This window comes from Rhipicephalus sanguineus, chromosome 2 (genome assembly GCF_013339695.2).
Source record: "Rhipicephalus sanguineus isolate Rsan-2018 chromosome 2, BIME_Rsan_1.4, whole genome shotgun sequence".
NCBI classification, from domain to species: Eukaryota; Metazoa; Arthropoda; class Arachnida; order Ixodida; family Ixodidae; genus Rhipicephalus; species Rhipicephalus sanguineus.
In genome coordinates this window covers 56,753,622-56,768,457 of record NC_051177.1, presented here as the reverse complement: position 1 = coordinate 56,768,457, position 14,836 = coordinate 56,753,622, and the positions used below count along the sequence as shown (strand labels likewise).

The window sequence follows — 14,836 nt, the reverse complement described above, 5'->3', positions numbered from 1 at the left end:
ATTGTTTTTGAACTGCTCTGATAGCGTCTGCGCAACAGTAGTTGTTTGTTTACTCACAAATTTTCATATTTTGCGGCCTAAAGTTCACAGCGCGGTGCCAAAACGCGCTCGTAGCAAAAGCGAAACCATCAGTACGAACATACATGCAGACGCTCATACATGCAGAGGCACCGTCGTCGAGAACCCGTGCGATCGCTGGCTTGAGGCTTCTTTCTGGTATGCTCCGTTTGGTTATACAGGCAGCTGTCTACTCTAACGAGATATTTCACAGTTTGCACGCAGCGAGTCACTACCTTTCACGCAAGAAGCCGGTTCAGGGGTCTCCAACGCGGTGATAGAGTGACGCGGGTGCTCGGTTTTCTGCAAAGAGACAGCGACTGTAGACCATCTTGTGCTTTCAGTTCGTCGAAAATAATTATTTTGACAGAACACAGTTCATTTCGAAAGTACTTACAGAAATGCCCTGGAGAGCTTCCGCGAGGTGTTTTTGTAGAGCGCCGACAGCAAAACCTATGGGGAGCGCGCCGGCCGTATCCTGCCTAGCACGCAATCGACGCAATCGAGGCGCGTCCGACAGAGGGCGACTCCGTAACTCCTCGAGGCTAATAGCAAGGGGATGGGAAAGGAAAGTGAGGGTAGGGAAGGGAACGCACCGTCTCTGCTGTTCCCAGTCTTCGCACCACTAGTACGTAGGTGCCAATTTATTTTTTTTTTTTACTTTCGACTGCAGTTTGTCAAAATCAAAAAGCTTTTTGTTTGCAAGAGCTTTTTGCAGTAGTCGCTTCCCTTAAAATTATATAAGTACCCATGTAGGCGGCCCCTTCTGGTGAATGAGCACGAATTATAGGTAAAGAAGTGGGTTACACTTACCAGTTACTCTCTTGTACCTATATAAAAGTCAACTCATGTCATCAGTGCCTAGATGCGTCTATTTAGCCTGCTATGAATATGCTTTTTGAACCCGAAAACCTTATGAAAATGCCTTGTTGGGAGGCAGGTGTTCTTTTACTTGGTACCTTGAGATTTGGTAGCAACTGGCAGACGCTGTTGCTGATAAAGCGACACCTGGCAAGTGGGTGTTTCACACAGAAAGCTGCCGAATTCAGAAAAAAAGAAAAGAATAACAAAGATGTGTACTGCATATTGCAATGTTTTCTATGACTAGGAAATAGGATCCCTTTGTAACTGACAGGCATATGCTCAATGCTGGAAATAAACTTGAACACACAGAAGAGCCAGCTAACTCTCCAGCCACCTCACCAACGGTGAGAGCAGCCAAGAAACACGAGTCTGAAACGGTTGCAACTGCCTTTATTGGAATTAACATGAAACATTGTTACAAATCATTTCCATTTAACTGCTTTCCAAAAATAGTACAAGTAAATGCAATATAACCGAGCATCTCGGACGCATGGTTCAGCAAATGCCCAGACAATAGTGTCTTGAACGCTCACGAGAGCCATGCACACGAGACGAGAAAAAACTGCTTTGTACCAACATATATATGTATATATACTTCAACTTGCTTTTTTCTTCTCCATCACCTCCACTTATGTAATGAACAGCCATGTAGGCACAAAGCCAGCGCGAAAATCTCAACAAGATCCAGCTTGGATGGCAAAAAAATGGCTGCTCCGACTTTTTTTATCATCACCTCCTATTCTCTCCTGCTCAGCATGGTAACATACTTGCAGTACGCAAGCTTGGGTGAACTGCACATCTATTTATTTTTTTTTTGTTATTTTTACCACTTTAAATTCTTGCCATTGTAAAACAGCACCAAAAATATATCAGTGCTCGTGTAAAATACATAAACATTAAACGTCTCAAAAGTGTAAACCACGGAAACATCGGGGGGATTGAAAAGAGGGAGAAAAATAACTTTTTTTTCACGCTTTTTCTTCGTCATTTTTTCGCAACACTTCAGAGAAACTACCACATGACATCACTTGCAACAAGGATGGCCCAAGGAATTTGGTCTACTTTTGGCTTTTACAATGAGAGAGTGAGAGACAAAGCAATAAGGAATCTCCTCCGCCTTGAAGTGCTGCAGTAGGGGATGAGTGAATTCAAGGAATGAGAGAAAAAAAAAGTGTGTATATATAGTATGTATATATATATATATATTTGTTTAACACCCGGAAGCACTGGAAAACGCTAGCAATGCGAAGTCACCCCTCCCCCCCTCCCCTAATATCTGCGCGCACTGCTGCACTGTGGCATGCTGCTAAAGACATTTGCCCCATAGCATTAGCAGCTCATCAGACGCTTTAGCTTGCCTGCCAACTGGCACACCTTTGACGGTGTCAACATTGCCACACCCTGTGCAATCACTACCACACTGTAAAACTTCATGCCAAAATGAGCATTTACTTCACGTCATGCTCAGCTTGTGGCCACGATTCTCGGGTACATTAGTTTCCTGGTAGCGCTACGAGCTGCCTTAGAGCTTGCTAGGCATGCCTAACGCTCTGCACAGTAAGAGTCGTGTGCCGAACTTCACTGTGTAAAACCTCAAACATCCCAGACAAACTGCGCGACTGATGGCAGCTCCGACAACTGCTACTTTCACATACAAGTAGTAAACAAGTTGACGGCACATGCGTAACAAAGAGTACCCTAGAATCATGGCAGCAACAACCGATACACTGACTTCGGCATAATGCTTTTTTGCAGTGTGGCCAAACGAGACAGCCGCTACAATGCCCAGGTGGCTTTTGTCTTCAATGCTGCATGCCATCTACGTGAGACTCGCCTCTCCCATTGCAAATGCCAGGACAACAAGCGTCCCTGATTGCAAGAACCAGAGAAATGGGAAGCAGAGTGGGGAAAACCCGGTCACGGCAGTGGCGGCAACTGTGCGGGTGGCGCAAATCAAAGTGGTTTTTATGGCCTGAAAAAGTGACTGCTCCCGGGGAAGGGGGCCTCGCTATGTAGCATCTAGCACGCCTCTTTATTGCTCTAGGATTATTTGAGTGTCAAAAGGGGGTGGGCGCTTGTCCTTTAGAAAGCGGGCGATGCCCCGCTGCAGAAGGAGGGCGCCGGGAAAAAAGAAACGGGCAGGGAGGGAAAGGATGCCACAACAGCAGCGAGCAAGACTGGGCCCCTGGAATACTGACTGAGCTCTTCCAGCAAAACCGCAGCGGCCAAACAGTGTTGCAAGCGTGTGCCACAGGCAAAATAACATCTTTGCATAGATTAAGAGTGGAAAAAGAAAAACACAAAAAATAGGCTCTCTTCCTACACACACACACACACACACATACACACACATGGCCTCTTGTTCACTGTGTGGTTAACTCTTGACACACCTGACACGTCTGATTTCTGCTATACAAGGAGGACCCAATGACAGACAAGGGGTGTAGTGCATGTGTGGAGCTACTGAGGTAAAAGGCAGTAAAAAATCAAAACAAAAACAAGAGGAATTAGGGGGAAGGGGGGAGGGGTCAGCACAGTGGTTACCGGTTCTCTCTCTTATCCCTAAATCTCACTCATGCAGTCTAAGTTTGTGTAAGCTTCACTTCATGCTGTCTCAATATAAATGGACTAGTCTGGTAGTACAAGCTGCGGAAACAGCCTAAGCAGTAAACAAGTGTCACAAAAGACAAAAAATGTATACATATATCTCATGAAGAGTGGGTAATGTGTGGACTGAAGAAAAAATGTGCAAGGAGAGATGGAATTCATACAGACTTTTCTACGGACTGCTCATTTTTTTTTCCCTTTCCAATGTTACGGCAAGGTGATTGGGGAGATAACGGATATACGCTGCCAATAGAAGAGCGATGGTGTGCATAGTTGATGAGTCGTGGCAATCGCAGTGAACAGCAAGTGAGGAAAATGATAAGCTGCACGAGCTAGTCTTTGCTCAATATCAACAGAAAGGCACTAGCAGATATGGTGCAAGACAGTACGACATGACCTTGCGAAGGTTAAGAACAGTAAATGTTGTGAAGCAGTGCAATGTACCCTAAGCTACTTGCCAACAAAGATTATGCGACAAAAAAAAGAGACACTAAAACAAATTTTGTATGGCTTGTAAAAGTATCGACAAGAAATAAAAAAAGGCCTTGTTTCATCAACCCTATCAAGTAGATGAGCGGCACGTTCTATCTACTCCACAAATGACTCTCTTCGCTGAAAGACACAAAAATAAAGACAGAATATTAAGGACCCTGCAAAAAAAAAAAAAAAAAACATTGCAAAAAATACTGCCCTTTCCCCAGAAAACAATCCCCATTGGGTAATGTATAATATACAATAGTATAATATTCATGTTGTACAATAATAATATTGGCAGACTACGTGCAAATAAAGGCTTGTCAGTTGGGGAAAAATGTCTCATCCCCGACAACTGAGAAATACAAAATGAGTGTCACAGTCTTGTCACAGCGATTTGTAAAACAAGCGGATTAAAAAAAAAAACGTATCACAACACATACACACAAGACACCATTGCAAAAAAACAAAGCCTTACAACAACTCTCAAGCTTATGAAAAAAAAAAAAAACCACACAGACAAGAAGAGAGAAGAAATTCTTGTAAATGTGAGAAGTTCTATTATGCTTCACTTTGTTCCTCCAAGTTGATACCTGCCAAGATACTTTTCCTTCTTTCTTTGTTACCGATCGGATACTTCCAAAGCATTACGTAGACATTTTTTGCTTCAAGCACGCATGACATGCTCCAACTTTTGGGGGCACTTGTTGCAAGCTGGCAAGAAATGCCCAAGGAAATGCCAAGCACTTAACAAAACAGTCGGTGCGCCCTACAAGGTAAGACACTAATTGCAAAAGCACTGGAAAAGCACTTTCCAGAGCGAGGTTCACATGCAGACACTGCCAAACTTTTTTTTAATAGGCGTAAAATACCTCAAATAAAAGTAACATCACATAAAAGAGCAAACAAGGGGGAAAAAATGTGGAAGTAATGATAATAAACCAGCAAAGCCAGAGGATCAGCTTCCAAAAGGAAAGCAGGGTACACTTCTTTCAAACTGTCAACACCTTTCTAATAAGCTCACACAGGGGGAAAAAAAAGAAAAAAAAAAAGCACACAAGTGCTCAAGATTCTGACTAGATGCATTTAAATGTATGCACACATGGATGCCTTGCAAAAATTTGCAAAGGAAAACAAGAAAGGCACAGAACGAGAGAAAAAGGCAAGGGCTCTTTAAAAAGAAGGGAGGAGAAAAAAAAAAGTTATTTTATAAAAATGAACACCGTGTAATATGGGTTTTGCCGCCACATGTTACTGGGAAAGATGCATTGTACTGTCTCTCAATCAAAGGCAACGAACAAGCTGATTTCCCCCCCCCCCCTACCTATCTGCATCGAGCAGCACGCCGCTAGTGGCAAGACTCCTCAAAACAAACATGAAGGGAAGAATGGGAAGTTATTCAAAAAGGACGAGGTTGTATAAGATCCAGTAAAAGAAGGCAATTTCCTCTCTCAACAGTTTCTTTAAAGAAAAATATATAGAGCGCCTAAAAAGTGGCTGCCGTGGAATGTTGGCGAAAAGCGCTCACACTTGGCTGCTGATGCTGCTTGCTGCCCGTACCCATCCCTTCATAATATTGCTGGCAACACACGCACGCAAAACTTTGCAAGAGCGCAAAGCGACAACGCAGCGCAGCACGTTAAGCGCCACACGGGAGTAGAACACGTGGCAGCAAACTCTCCATCACCATTAATAATAACATGGTAAGTATATGTGTGTGTGTATACATATATATGTGTATATATATATATACGTGTGTACGTAACATCAGGCACGCTAGAGATGCAAATGCACTGTGAATGAAGAAGAAAATGGCAATGAAAAACTGAGAGGAAAAAAAAGCTCTAAAGGTAAATTGTCTTTTCTTCTCAGAACGTACACTCGACAAATAAAGGCAAAAAGATTACTGCAGGCAGCACGCTACACAAGCCAAATGAAACAACACACGAAGACGAGCTAATTGTAAAATCACAAGACACGAGGGATCGGGAGAAATCTACACCGTCTCGTTTGCAATGAACGGCTGCATGCGGGAAGAACAAAAAGCAGGAAAGAAAAATGTATAACAAAGGGAACTGCGCTTCCACAGTTTGGGGCGCGTGCTGCGTAGCTGCACGATATCAAAATTAAGATGATGTAAAATTGAGGTATGCGTAGAAAATGTGTACACACCAGGCAAAAGTGTGTGCAGTATTTAACTGTGCCAAGCAAATGGGGCTGGAATAACTGCACAATGCGACGACAAAAAGGAGAGAAAAAAAAAGAAAAGAAACAAACAAGGGATTGGCGGGGAAAGGGGTCGCGAAAGCAGTTGAAAATGAATGAAAGTGCACATCTAGGAATGAAAAGTGAGCAGCGAAAGTCAGCTGGCTCGACAACAAAACCTCTGTGACTACGGCTCATTAATATGATCTCTTTTTTAAGGCGAAGGAAAAACCAAACGCATTGGTGCCAACAACAGAGAAAGGTGGTGCCAAATGCAGCCACCGCACTTCGTTAATGTTGCACAAACGGTGCACACACGTGCACACACACAAAAAAAGAGGAAAACCTCCGCAAACACACACACAAGTCAAGCCCCAAATAATGCAGCACATGAGAGACCACAAGTGCCCTCATGAAAAAAAATATATATATATAAAGCACAACAAGCTCGTCCCATGGACGAAAAAAAAAAAAATTATACAGGAACTTTTGGCTGCAAGTATTTCCCCTCCCTTTGCTCTCTGCACTGCGAGACGCAGTGCATACCACAGCCCACTAGACAGTGTCCCACCTCCGAAGACGACGCAATCGCGCAATGCACCCTCTTCCTCCACATTACTCCACCAGCGCAAAGCAGAAGCAGCGAGACTCTTATACAACGTGCTACCGTACGCGAGGAACCGCAAATCAGGACCACACCGAGCGAGCTGTGACACTCGTCGTACAATCACCTGCCCCACATGCAGTTCTAAAATCAAACAACCAACGAGAATGAGAGAGAAAAAGCAATGACGGCGACGCACACAACAAAGGCTCGAAACGCGAAAACAGCGACAAGACGCGGTATTGGTGTCCGCAGCGAAAGCGAGAAAGCCAGTGGGGTGAGAGACGACTGTAGGAGGAGGAAGGGACTGGGCGTGAGAAGACACAAGAGCCGCTTGAGCATCCGTTTTCCTTTTTTTTTTCTTTTTCGTTTGGCTCTCAAGGGTGTGGAGGGGAAACGTGGGAGGACGTAGAAGTAGTAGTAGTAGTCAGTACAGGTATATGAGTGCTCACACTGAGAGGAGATGAAGAAAAAGTTAAAGAGTGGAAAGATTGTGTGACAAATCTCCTCGGACGACAATGGCAATGCTGTTGCAGTGGTGGCGGCTGCTGCTGCTGCTGCTGCTTGTGTGTAAACACCGTTTCAGCCGTTAACACTCTTTTGTGATATACCTGCGAGTAATGGTACATAGTGCAACACATACTGTTTTTTTTTTGTTTTTCTTTTGCTTCAGAATAGAGCTGGGAGTGAACCCACATGGCACGTTCGCTATGTATGTATATACTATATATATATATATGTATAAAAAACCACTAAATCATAGTAAAAAGGACTAGGCACGAGGGTATATATATGTTGTGTGTATACATATATACTATATATATATATATATTTATATGATCCTTCTAGACCGTTGGTGTCTTCAAATAGTTGACGCTAAACCTGAGAATACCTAGCAGGAGTGGAAAGAAGGCCTAATCTGTATCCAATGTTTTCTGCTTTAAAATGTTAAGAGAAATTATGAGGGGGCTCGTGTCATTGAAGGAAAATGGCTGTTAACCGCAAGACTAAATAGAAAAAAGTAAAAAATGTTCCTATACAGGTTAATTTCTTTACCTTTAGAAGAAAAATATTTTTAAAAACGGGGGTGGGGGTCACGTCAGCAGCAGTAAAGCTGGATGCTCGTGATCAGGCTCGTGTAAAACCACCACTGCAAATATAGCAAAAATGCAACACACGCGAATGGTGAGCACACGAGGCTTCTAAACTGCTCCGTCTGTGCTTGCAGACTCGCACATAGCTGCTATAATGGTGAGAGAACAGCCATGTTAATAAACATGCTTTCGTTTCGCCCATTTTTCAAACGCTAAGTAGACGGCTACCCAGAATACTAACAGGAGCACAAAACAAGCTCCTAGCTAAGGCAGGGAATGTCGCGCCTCAACACGGCGACGCGCACTGAAAAATATAGAGAAAAAAAATCACTGAAGAAAAAAGAAACAAACGTTTGTACTGGAATAGCTTACAAGACTGTAATGCTCACTTACACTTGCAAAGAACAACTGGCCAGAATACTTCAGAGTAAAAAATGGAAAAAAGACGACTGAACCTTAAAGATGAGATTACAGGCCAGGTAAGAAAACTGTTTTGACGAGCTGAAAAAAAAAAAAAGAAAGAAAGAAGTGAAGTGTTAACAACACTAATTACACAGCAAAAAACATTTTAAGAATATCACAGTTAGCAATTTGTGTGTCTTCTCAAGCTCGTGTGCGAAAACAGTAGGTAGCTGGGAAACCGAAAGCAGGAGTGAGGAACGCTGCACTGCAACGCGACACCGTTCGAACACTCGCTCTCTCTTCGTAAATGAGAGGGTAGGAGGAAAGGAAAGCTAAGTTGTGTAAACACCAGGAGGTTATTACTTTGTGTGTCTTTGGGAGCCTAGCTATAACTGTTAACACACAGAGGAGGCAGGCGAGAGACGGGAGTGCAACTGAAGAAAACGGTAGTAAAGTTTAAAAAAAAAAAGACGATGACGTGGAATGACCGATACAGTGCAGAGCAGTTGCCAACCCATGAGGAAATGTTGGGGAGTACAGACTAACCTTTAAAAATAAAACATTTCATTAATGATTAATGAAGTGGGGGAATTAGGGTGAACCAGCTGTGCTGGTGTGCCTTGAAAACAGCACTCGTGTCGAGTCCTTCTAGAAAGAGTAACAATGCCCAGTAATAGTTCCAAAGGAGCTGCTGCTTCGCAATTCGCGAGGAAAAAAAAAAAACGAAATGTAGAGAAATGAAAAAAAGCGAGAAGCAGCCGAGCAAAATACAGGCAGGTGTGTTCTATGCAAAATGGCAAAAAAGGAAAGAGGCAGTGAAGGTAACAAGCAAAAAACAAAAACAAAAACACAGTATAAGGCACCTAATGAAATGAAGGACAATAACGCATGTGTGGCAAACGACGAATGATCAACCGAAGGCAGAGAGCCACGCTACGAGGAGCAGGCCTCCTCCCTGGTGCGGCCAAACACAGCCGACACGCATGCATCAAAAGGATGCCGGAGGAGGTCGGGAGGAGGGGGCAGGCGCGCAGCGAAAGTCAGGGAGCACATGGGAGGCTGCCCAGAGGTACTAACTGGGGGAGAAAAAAAATATTAAAAAGGAAAAAAAAAGGGGGGGGGATGCAGCCAGACAAAAATGCACCGCTTCGGAGGTAGGGCAGAGACAGTGGTGCGCACGACCAACGGTGGCAGCAGGTGCCAACGATATCCCATTCGCCAACCCCTTTCAGACAATGTAAAGAGTGTTGAGCACAAGCACATGGTGGTTGTTCTTTGCCAGTGTGACCACATAGCCCTCCGAGGTGATCTTGAGGCCACAGCAGCGGCTCACTTTCACGTAGGGGCACTCAAACTCGGACAGGAGCAAGCCGTCGCGCGAGAAGACCACAACATGAAAACGATTGCCATGGCTGTCCCCCACGAGCACGTCGCCTGCGTCGCTGATGTCGATCCCGTTGGGGAAGTTGGTCATCCCGTCACATCCAATCTTGCGGATGAAGTGACCTTCGTCATTGAACACTATGACACAGTGGCCCTGACGAAAAGAGAAGAAACAACACCTAAGGAGGGGTACAAGCTTCAATAATGAGGCCCTCATTAACTTAGAACATCGTGCGATTAGAAATTGCACTCCGGTCTTGGCAAGTGTACGCATTATTAAACGGTATCAAACTCTCATTAATGATGTCATATCTGGCCGCACCTTAGTTTGAAATGATCCTCGCAGCACACCGAGCACAAAGTGCCACAAGAGTAAAAACGATGCTAGTCCCAACCAAAGCTAAGTGGTGCAGACCCCGTTGTCATAGACATCAGTGCAAACCATATGGGGTCATTCCATGCCAAACGTCCCAAACATTGCGCTCGACCCGCTCCAATTGTATTCTAAAAAATTGTGGACGTTCATATCAGTGCACTATTTGCCCTCGGAAAGTATTTGTTGGAAAAAAATTTTTCTTGTCTGTTACAGTGATTTGAATTTTGCCGTAGTGGGTGAAACATAGGTTGCGAAAAAAGCTAAAAAATACAATACTTTACGGAACGCCTTAGACATCTGCTGTTTACTTGAAAAGGAATGGCACTATCTTATTATCGCCCATTGACGACCACTACTTTGTCTCACGATGTGCTTTGTGGTGAAGCAACGCTGCAATTCTGCGCCCATTTTGATTATTTTTTTAAAATTCTACGAATATTACAGACAAAATAGGACTATCCCACATGGCTGGATAATTGGCAGTAAGCATGTCAAAAAAGTATTGAAGTCGATGACCAAGTAGTTTCGAAGTGGAAGGGGCGCAAACATTGAAAAATGTGTGAAATGCCCCACATTCAGGCACATGTAGAGTGGTGATGCGGTCCAAGTAAAAATGCACGCTTGGTCTCGTTGGGAAGAGTAAACAAAGGAGATTTATTTGTGAAAGTTTAATCGGAGTGTTTTTTGTTTTCGGCAAGAAACAAAAGTTTATGTTGAGCGTTCGCGGCGTGCCTGGGCGCGGGCCCGTAAGTCCGTTTCACTGCGCCGCCACTGTTCCTTGGGGCAACAGAAGTATGCAGCGCCCACGCGGGTGGCACGATCGTGTGCTGTTTTGAGTTTTCACGTTGCTGAAAACTTGCAAACAGTGTATATGGCTGGCAGAATGCTTCGGAAGGGCACTAAAGGCTGCCGGTTAGTAGTCTGAGCAGAGCACGATTTCATTGCCACGTCACTGCATGCACACGTACGACAGGCGCAGAGCTTGGGTTGTGTTTTCGATCTCTGCGGAGGTTGCAGTTCTTACTTCCGTTGCCGACGTTTGGTCTTCGTCACTTGAAATACCTGTCACTGAGTAGGTAGTGAGCCCGGCATTAAGAGTGGTCAGTGATGATGGCACGAAATGGTGAAACGTGCGCGCACCTTTGAAGGAGATTGTAGACTCAAACCTTGCTAAGAGCTCAACTTTCTTTCACACTGCATGCGATACCTTCATCTTAGTAATCACCTTGCGATTACTAAGCGAAGGCAATAGATATTTAAAAAGACGAAGCCGAATTAAAGGTGGCTTCGTCCTTTCGTATATTTATCGTTTTCGGTTTCCGTTGTACAGGCTCTCCGTCTAAAATATGACACGATAGCAGTATACTCACTGTTCGAAATGTTTATCATACGCGCTTCCAAGGGATGCGGCTGAAAGACGAACCTTTGAGTGCCGCGTGCTCCTCTGCCGAAGATCCGAGCGTAAGAATACGTAGCACCATTCGGCTCCGAGGCACGAATGGCGCGGGTCACGTTCAAGCGAGCTGCCCATAAAACAGAATTATAAGTGTATTCCCGGTGCCTGTTAGCCACTTTTATTATATAATAATATATTTTAAACCAACCATCACTCGTTTTTTTCTGACACTTCGTCGGCAGCACTGCGGAAAGCCGAAGAATGCGTGTCGAAACGAGAAAACTCACAGCAGCACACGATCGTGCCACCCGCGTGGGCGCTGGATACTTCCGTTGCCCCAAGGAACAGTGGCGAGGCAGTGAAGCGGACTTATGGGCCCATGCTCAGGCACGCCACGAATGCTCAACATAAAATTTTGTTTCTTGCCTAAAACAAAAAACACTCTGATTAAACTTTCACAAATAAATCTCCTTTGTCTACTCTTCTCAACGAGACCAAGCGTGCATTTTTACTTGGACCGCATCACCACTCTACATGTGCCTGAACGTGGGGCATTTCACACATTTTTCAATGTTTGCACCCCTTCCACTTCGAAACTACTCGGTAATCGACTTCAATACTTTTTTGACACGCTTACTGCCAACTATCCAGCCATGTGATATAGTCCTATTTTGTCTGTAGTATTCGAAGAATTTTTTTAAAATAATCACAATGGGCGCGGAATTGCAGCATTGCTTCACCACAAAGCACATCGTGAGACAAAGTAGTGGTCGTCAATGGGTGATAATAAGATAGTGCCATTCCTTTTCAAGTAAACAGCAGATATTTAAGGCGTTCCGTAAATTATTGTATTTTTTAGAGTTTTTTTCGCAACCTATGTTTCACCCACTACGGCAAAATTCAAATCACTGTAACAGACAAGAAAATTTTTTTTTTCTAAGAAAGACTTTCCGAGGGCAAATAGTGCACTGATATGAACGTCCACAATTTTTCACAATACAATTGGAGAGGGTCGAGCGCAATGTTTGGGACGTTTGGCTTGGAATGACCCTATAGTAACATCAGGAAGGACACAACGCTATGTGCATATTCACATTTACCACCACATGCTCAAGATGCCTTCAGAACTGCGCGACTGCCATTTATATGATTGCATTTTTATAGATGTAGGGTGCATCCGCAGTGGTCGAGGCAAACAGTATACAGTTGACTCCCACTAGTATAAGCTCATTACAACAGACCTTCATAGTGAAGAGGATTTTGGTCTGTTGAAAAGGGAGTATGTAAAATCCAAGTACTGTTACAACAGGCTTTTATGTAAACAATGAATGGGTCTGTTATAACCAGAGAGAATTATGAGTCACAAACATGGTCTTATTCTTAAGGGTGGACCAAAAAAAAAAAAAAAAAGATTTTTGGAAAATTACATTTTCAATTCCTGTAGCCTTTTTTCTATCTGATTCCAACATATCTTCACTGAAAACTATGTAGAAGTGCTACAAAAAAATTTTTTTTGCGTATGCTGACTTGGCGAAAATTGCGGAAATAGCAAAAAAAAAAAAAAAAAAGGAGCGAGAGAAAAACGAAAAGAGAGGAAAAAAAAAAACGCATTTTTCAAGATTACAGCTCTGCAAGTCCTCAGATTCAGCTAGCTCCCCCATTCAGTAAAAGTGTACGAAAAGCACATGTTTGAAGTTCAATTCGAGGCCTCTGATTGGCTGCTTCTGCCATGATGCTCGCTTCGGGAGCGTCGTCAGCTGCTTGTGCACCGCGAGGTCATGGCTGTCGAAAATTGCGCTACTTAGTGGCACGTTCGCACTCATTCTGTGTTCACGGGCCGACGATAATTTAGAATATAATTACTCTTTAGTTTGGCAGCTGCAAGCGGAAGCTCAATTATCAGATTACGATAGCACGTTGCACTCGTCGCGAACTCATTGGACCCGCTGTTAGATGTTCTGCTTATCAGCACTTCGGAGGTTATGACGAAGACCACCGTGGGACAACTCTTTGTACTCGCGACGGAGCATGGCGTACTTTTAAACATTGAGCACTGTGGCCACGCACATCGCAACCGAGCTTTCTACTCGATGTCATGGTTAGGCCTAACTCCGCTCACGGTGCCGATGTACAAGACGAATCCGAACTTTGCGAGCAACATTGCGCTAGTGGACATGCGAAAGCCAAGAAGCCACAACGCTACAGCTAGGCATAGCCTATCATTGACAGACGGGAGATCGCCGGCCTTCTTTTTCAAATCGGTATGTCGACATCTGCGGCGCACTGTTCCCGTCCCAAAAGTATGCCAAGTGATGTTCGAAGTCGGAAGTTATTCAATTTGGGATGTCCGTGGTAGAAAAGTCCACTGTAAAGGGGTCCTGACCACCTTGCTGGCCTGACATTTTAGTCAATTATATCTGAATGTCCGTTGCACCAGAATCCGTTGTAAATGAAGCTCAATCAATAGAACAAATATGGAGGTCGGCATAGCGCCGCAAATTGGTATGTAGTATCCGGATGTCTGTTGTAAACAGATCCATTGTAACGAGGTTATACTGTACAGTAAAAGCTCGTTAATTCGGATTTCTAGGGACCGGAAAAAATGTCTGAATTAACTGAATGTCTGAATTATCGAATGGTCGAAATAAACACAATAAATGCAAGAGTTTTTTTCAACATACCTTTACTTTACAAAGTAATCGCGGATGTGTGTCTGTTTTCGAGCAGAAATTCGCGTGGACACAATTTTTCTGAGCCCTTCAAGGTGCTCAGCAGCTCGCATGCTGTCTGCAGTGCCAAAACGAAATTCTTCAAGGATGACGAGGGCCTCCGCGACTTCCTTCACAGTGCGAGGGGGCCCATGTGGCTCGTGGTGTGGCTGCTCCTCTTCAGGCTCTTCGTTCTCGGATTCGTTGCCATGCATCACTTCCTTGACGATTTGCTCATCAGTCAGACAGCCGGCAGTGGCAACGCCATCATCAATGCCGATATAATCCTCTAGTGTCACTGCATCAGGCATAACACTTCCGAAATCCTGCCCATCGTCGGCACCATCGTCCGCCGACACTTCTGCATCACTGGAGTTGGGTACAACAAAGCCACTGTGCCTGAAACAGTTGGCAATGCCGTGCGCAGACATGTTCTGCCACACATACGCAAGAATGCTAACTGCGCTCAGGAGACTCACGTCGTATTGTTTGCCGACGTCATGGCACAGGAGCAACTTCTTGTCGGCAGAGCGCATTTTTCAGGGCACGCAAAATTCCTACTTTGGTGGTGAAGTCCTTCGCCTCGTACTTGGGCCGCTTCGCCGGCTTTGCCATCGGCGGAGAGTGCGTTCACACGAAAAGTCAGCACAAAAGCACCAGCAACAA

At 44.3% G+C, this 14,836-nt stretch overlaps 1 protein-coding gene across 1 annotated transcript in view; it reads right to left on the bottom strand.

Annotated features, from left to right (window-relative positions):
- Positions 1-1,293: 1,293 nt before the first annotated feature.
- LOC119383005 (B-box type zinc finger protein ncl-1) overlaps positions 1,294-14,836 on the bottom strand; it is an 80,827-nt gene continuing 67,284 nt past the window's right edge. The window contains exon 11 of the mRNA XM_037650961.2: positions 1,294-9,844. Within this exon, the coding sequence (XP_037506889.1) occupies positions 9,536-9,844 (309 nt within the window). The 3' untranslated portion in view covers positions 1,294-9,535. The remainder of the gene's footprint in view (positions 9,845-14,836) is intronic.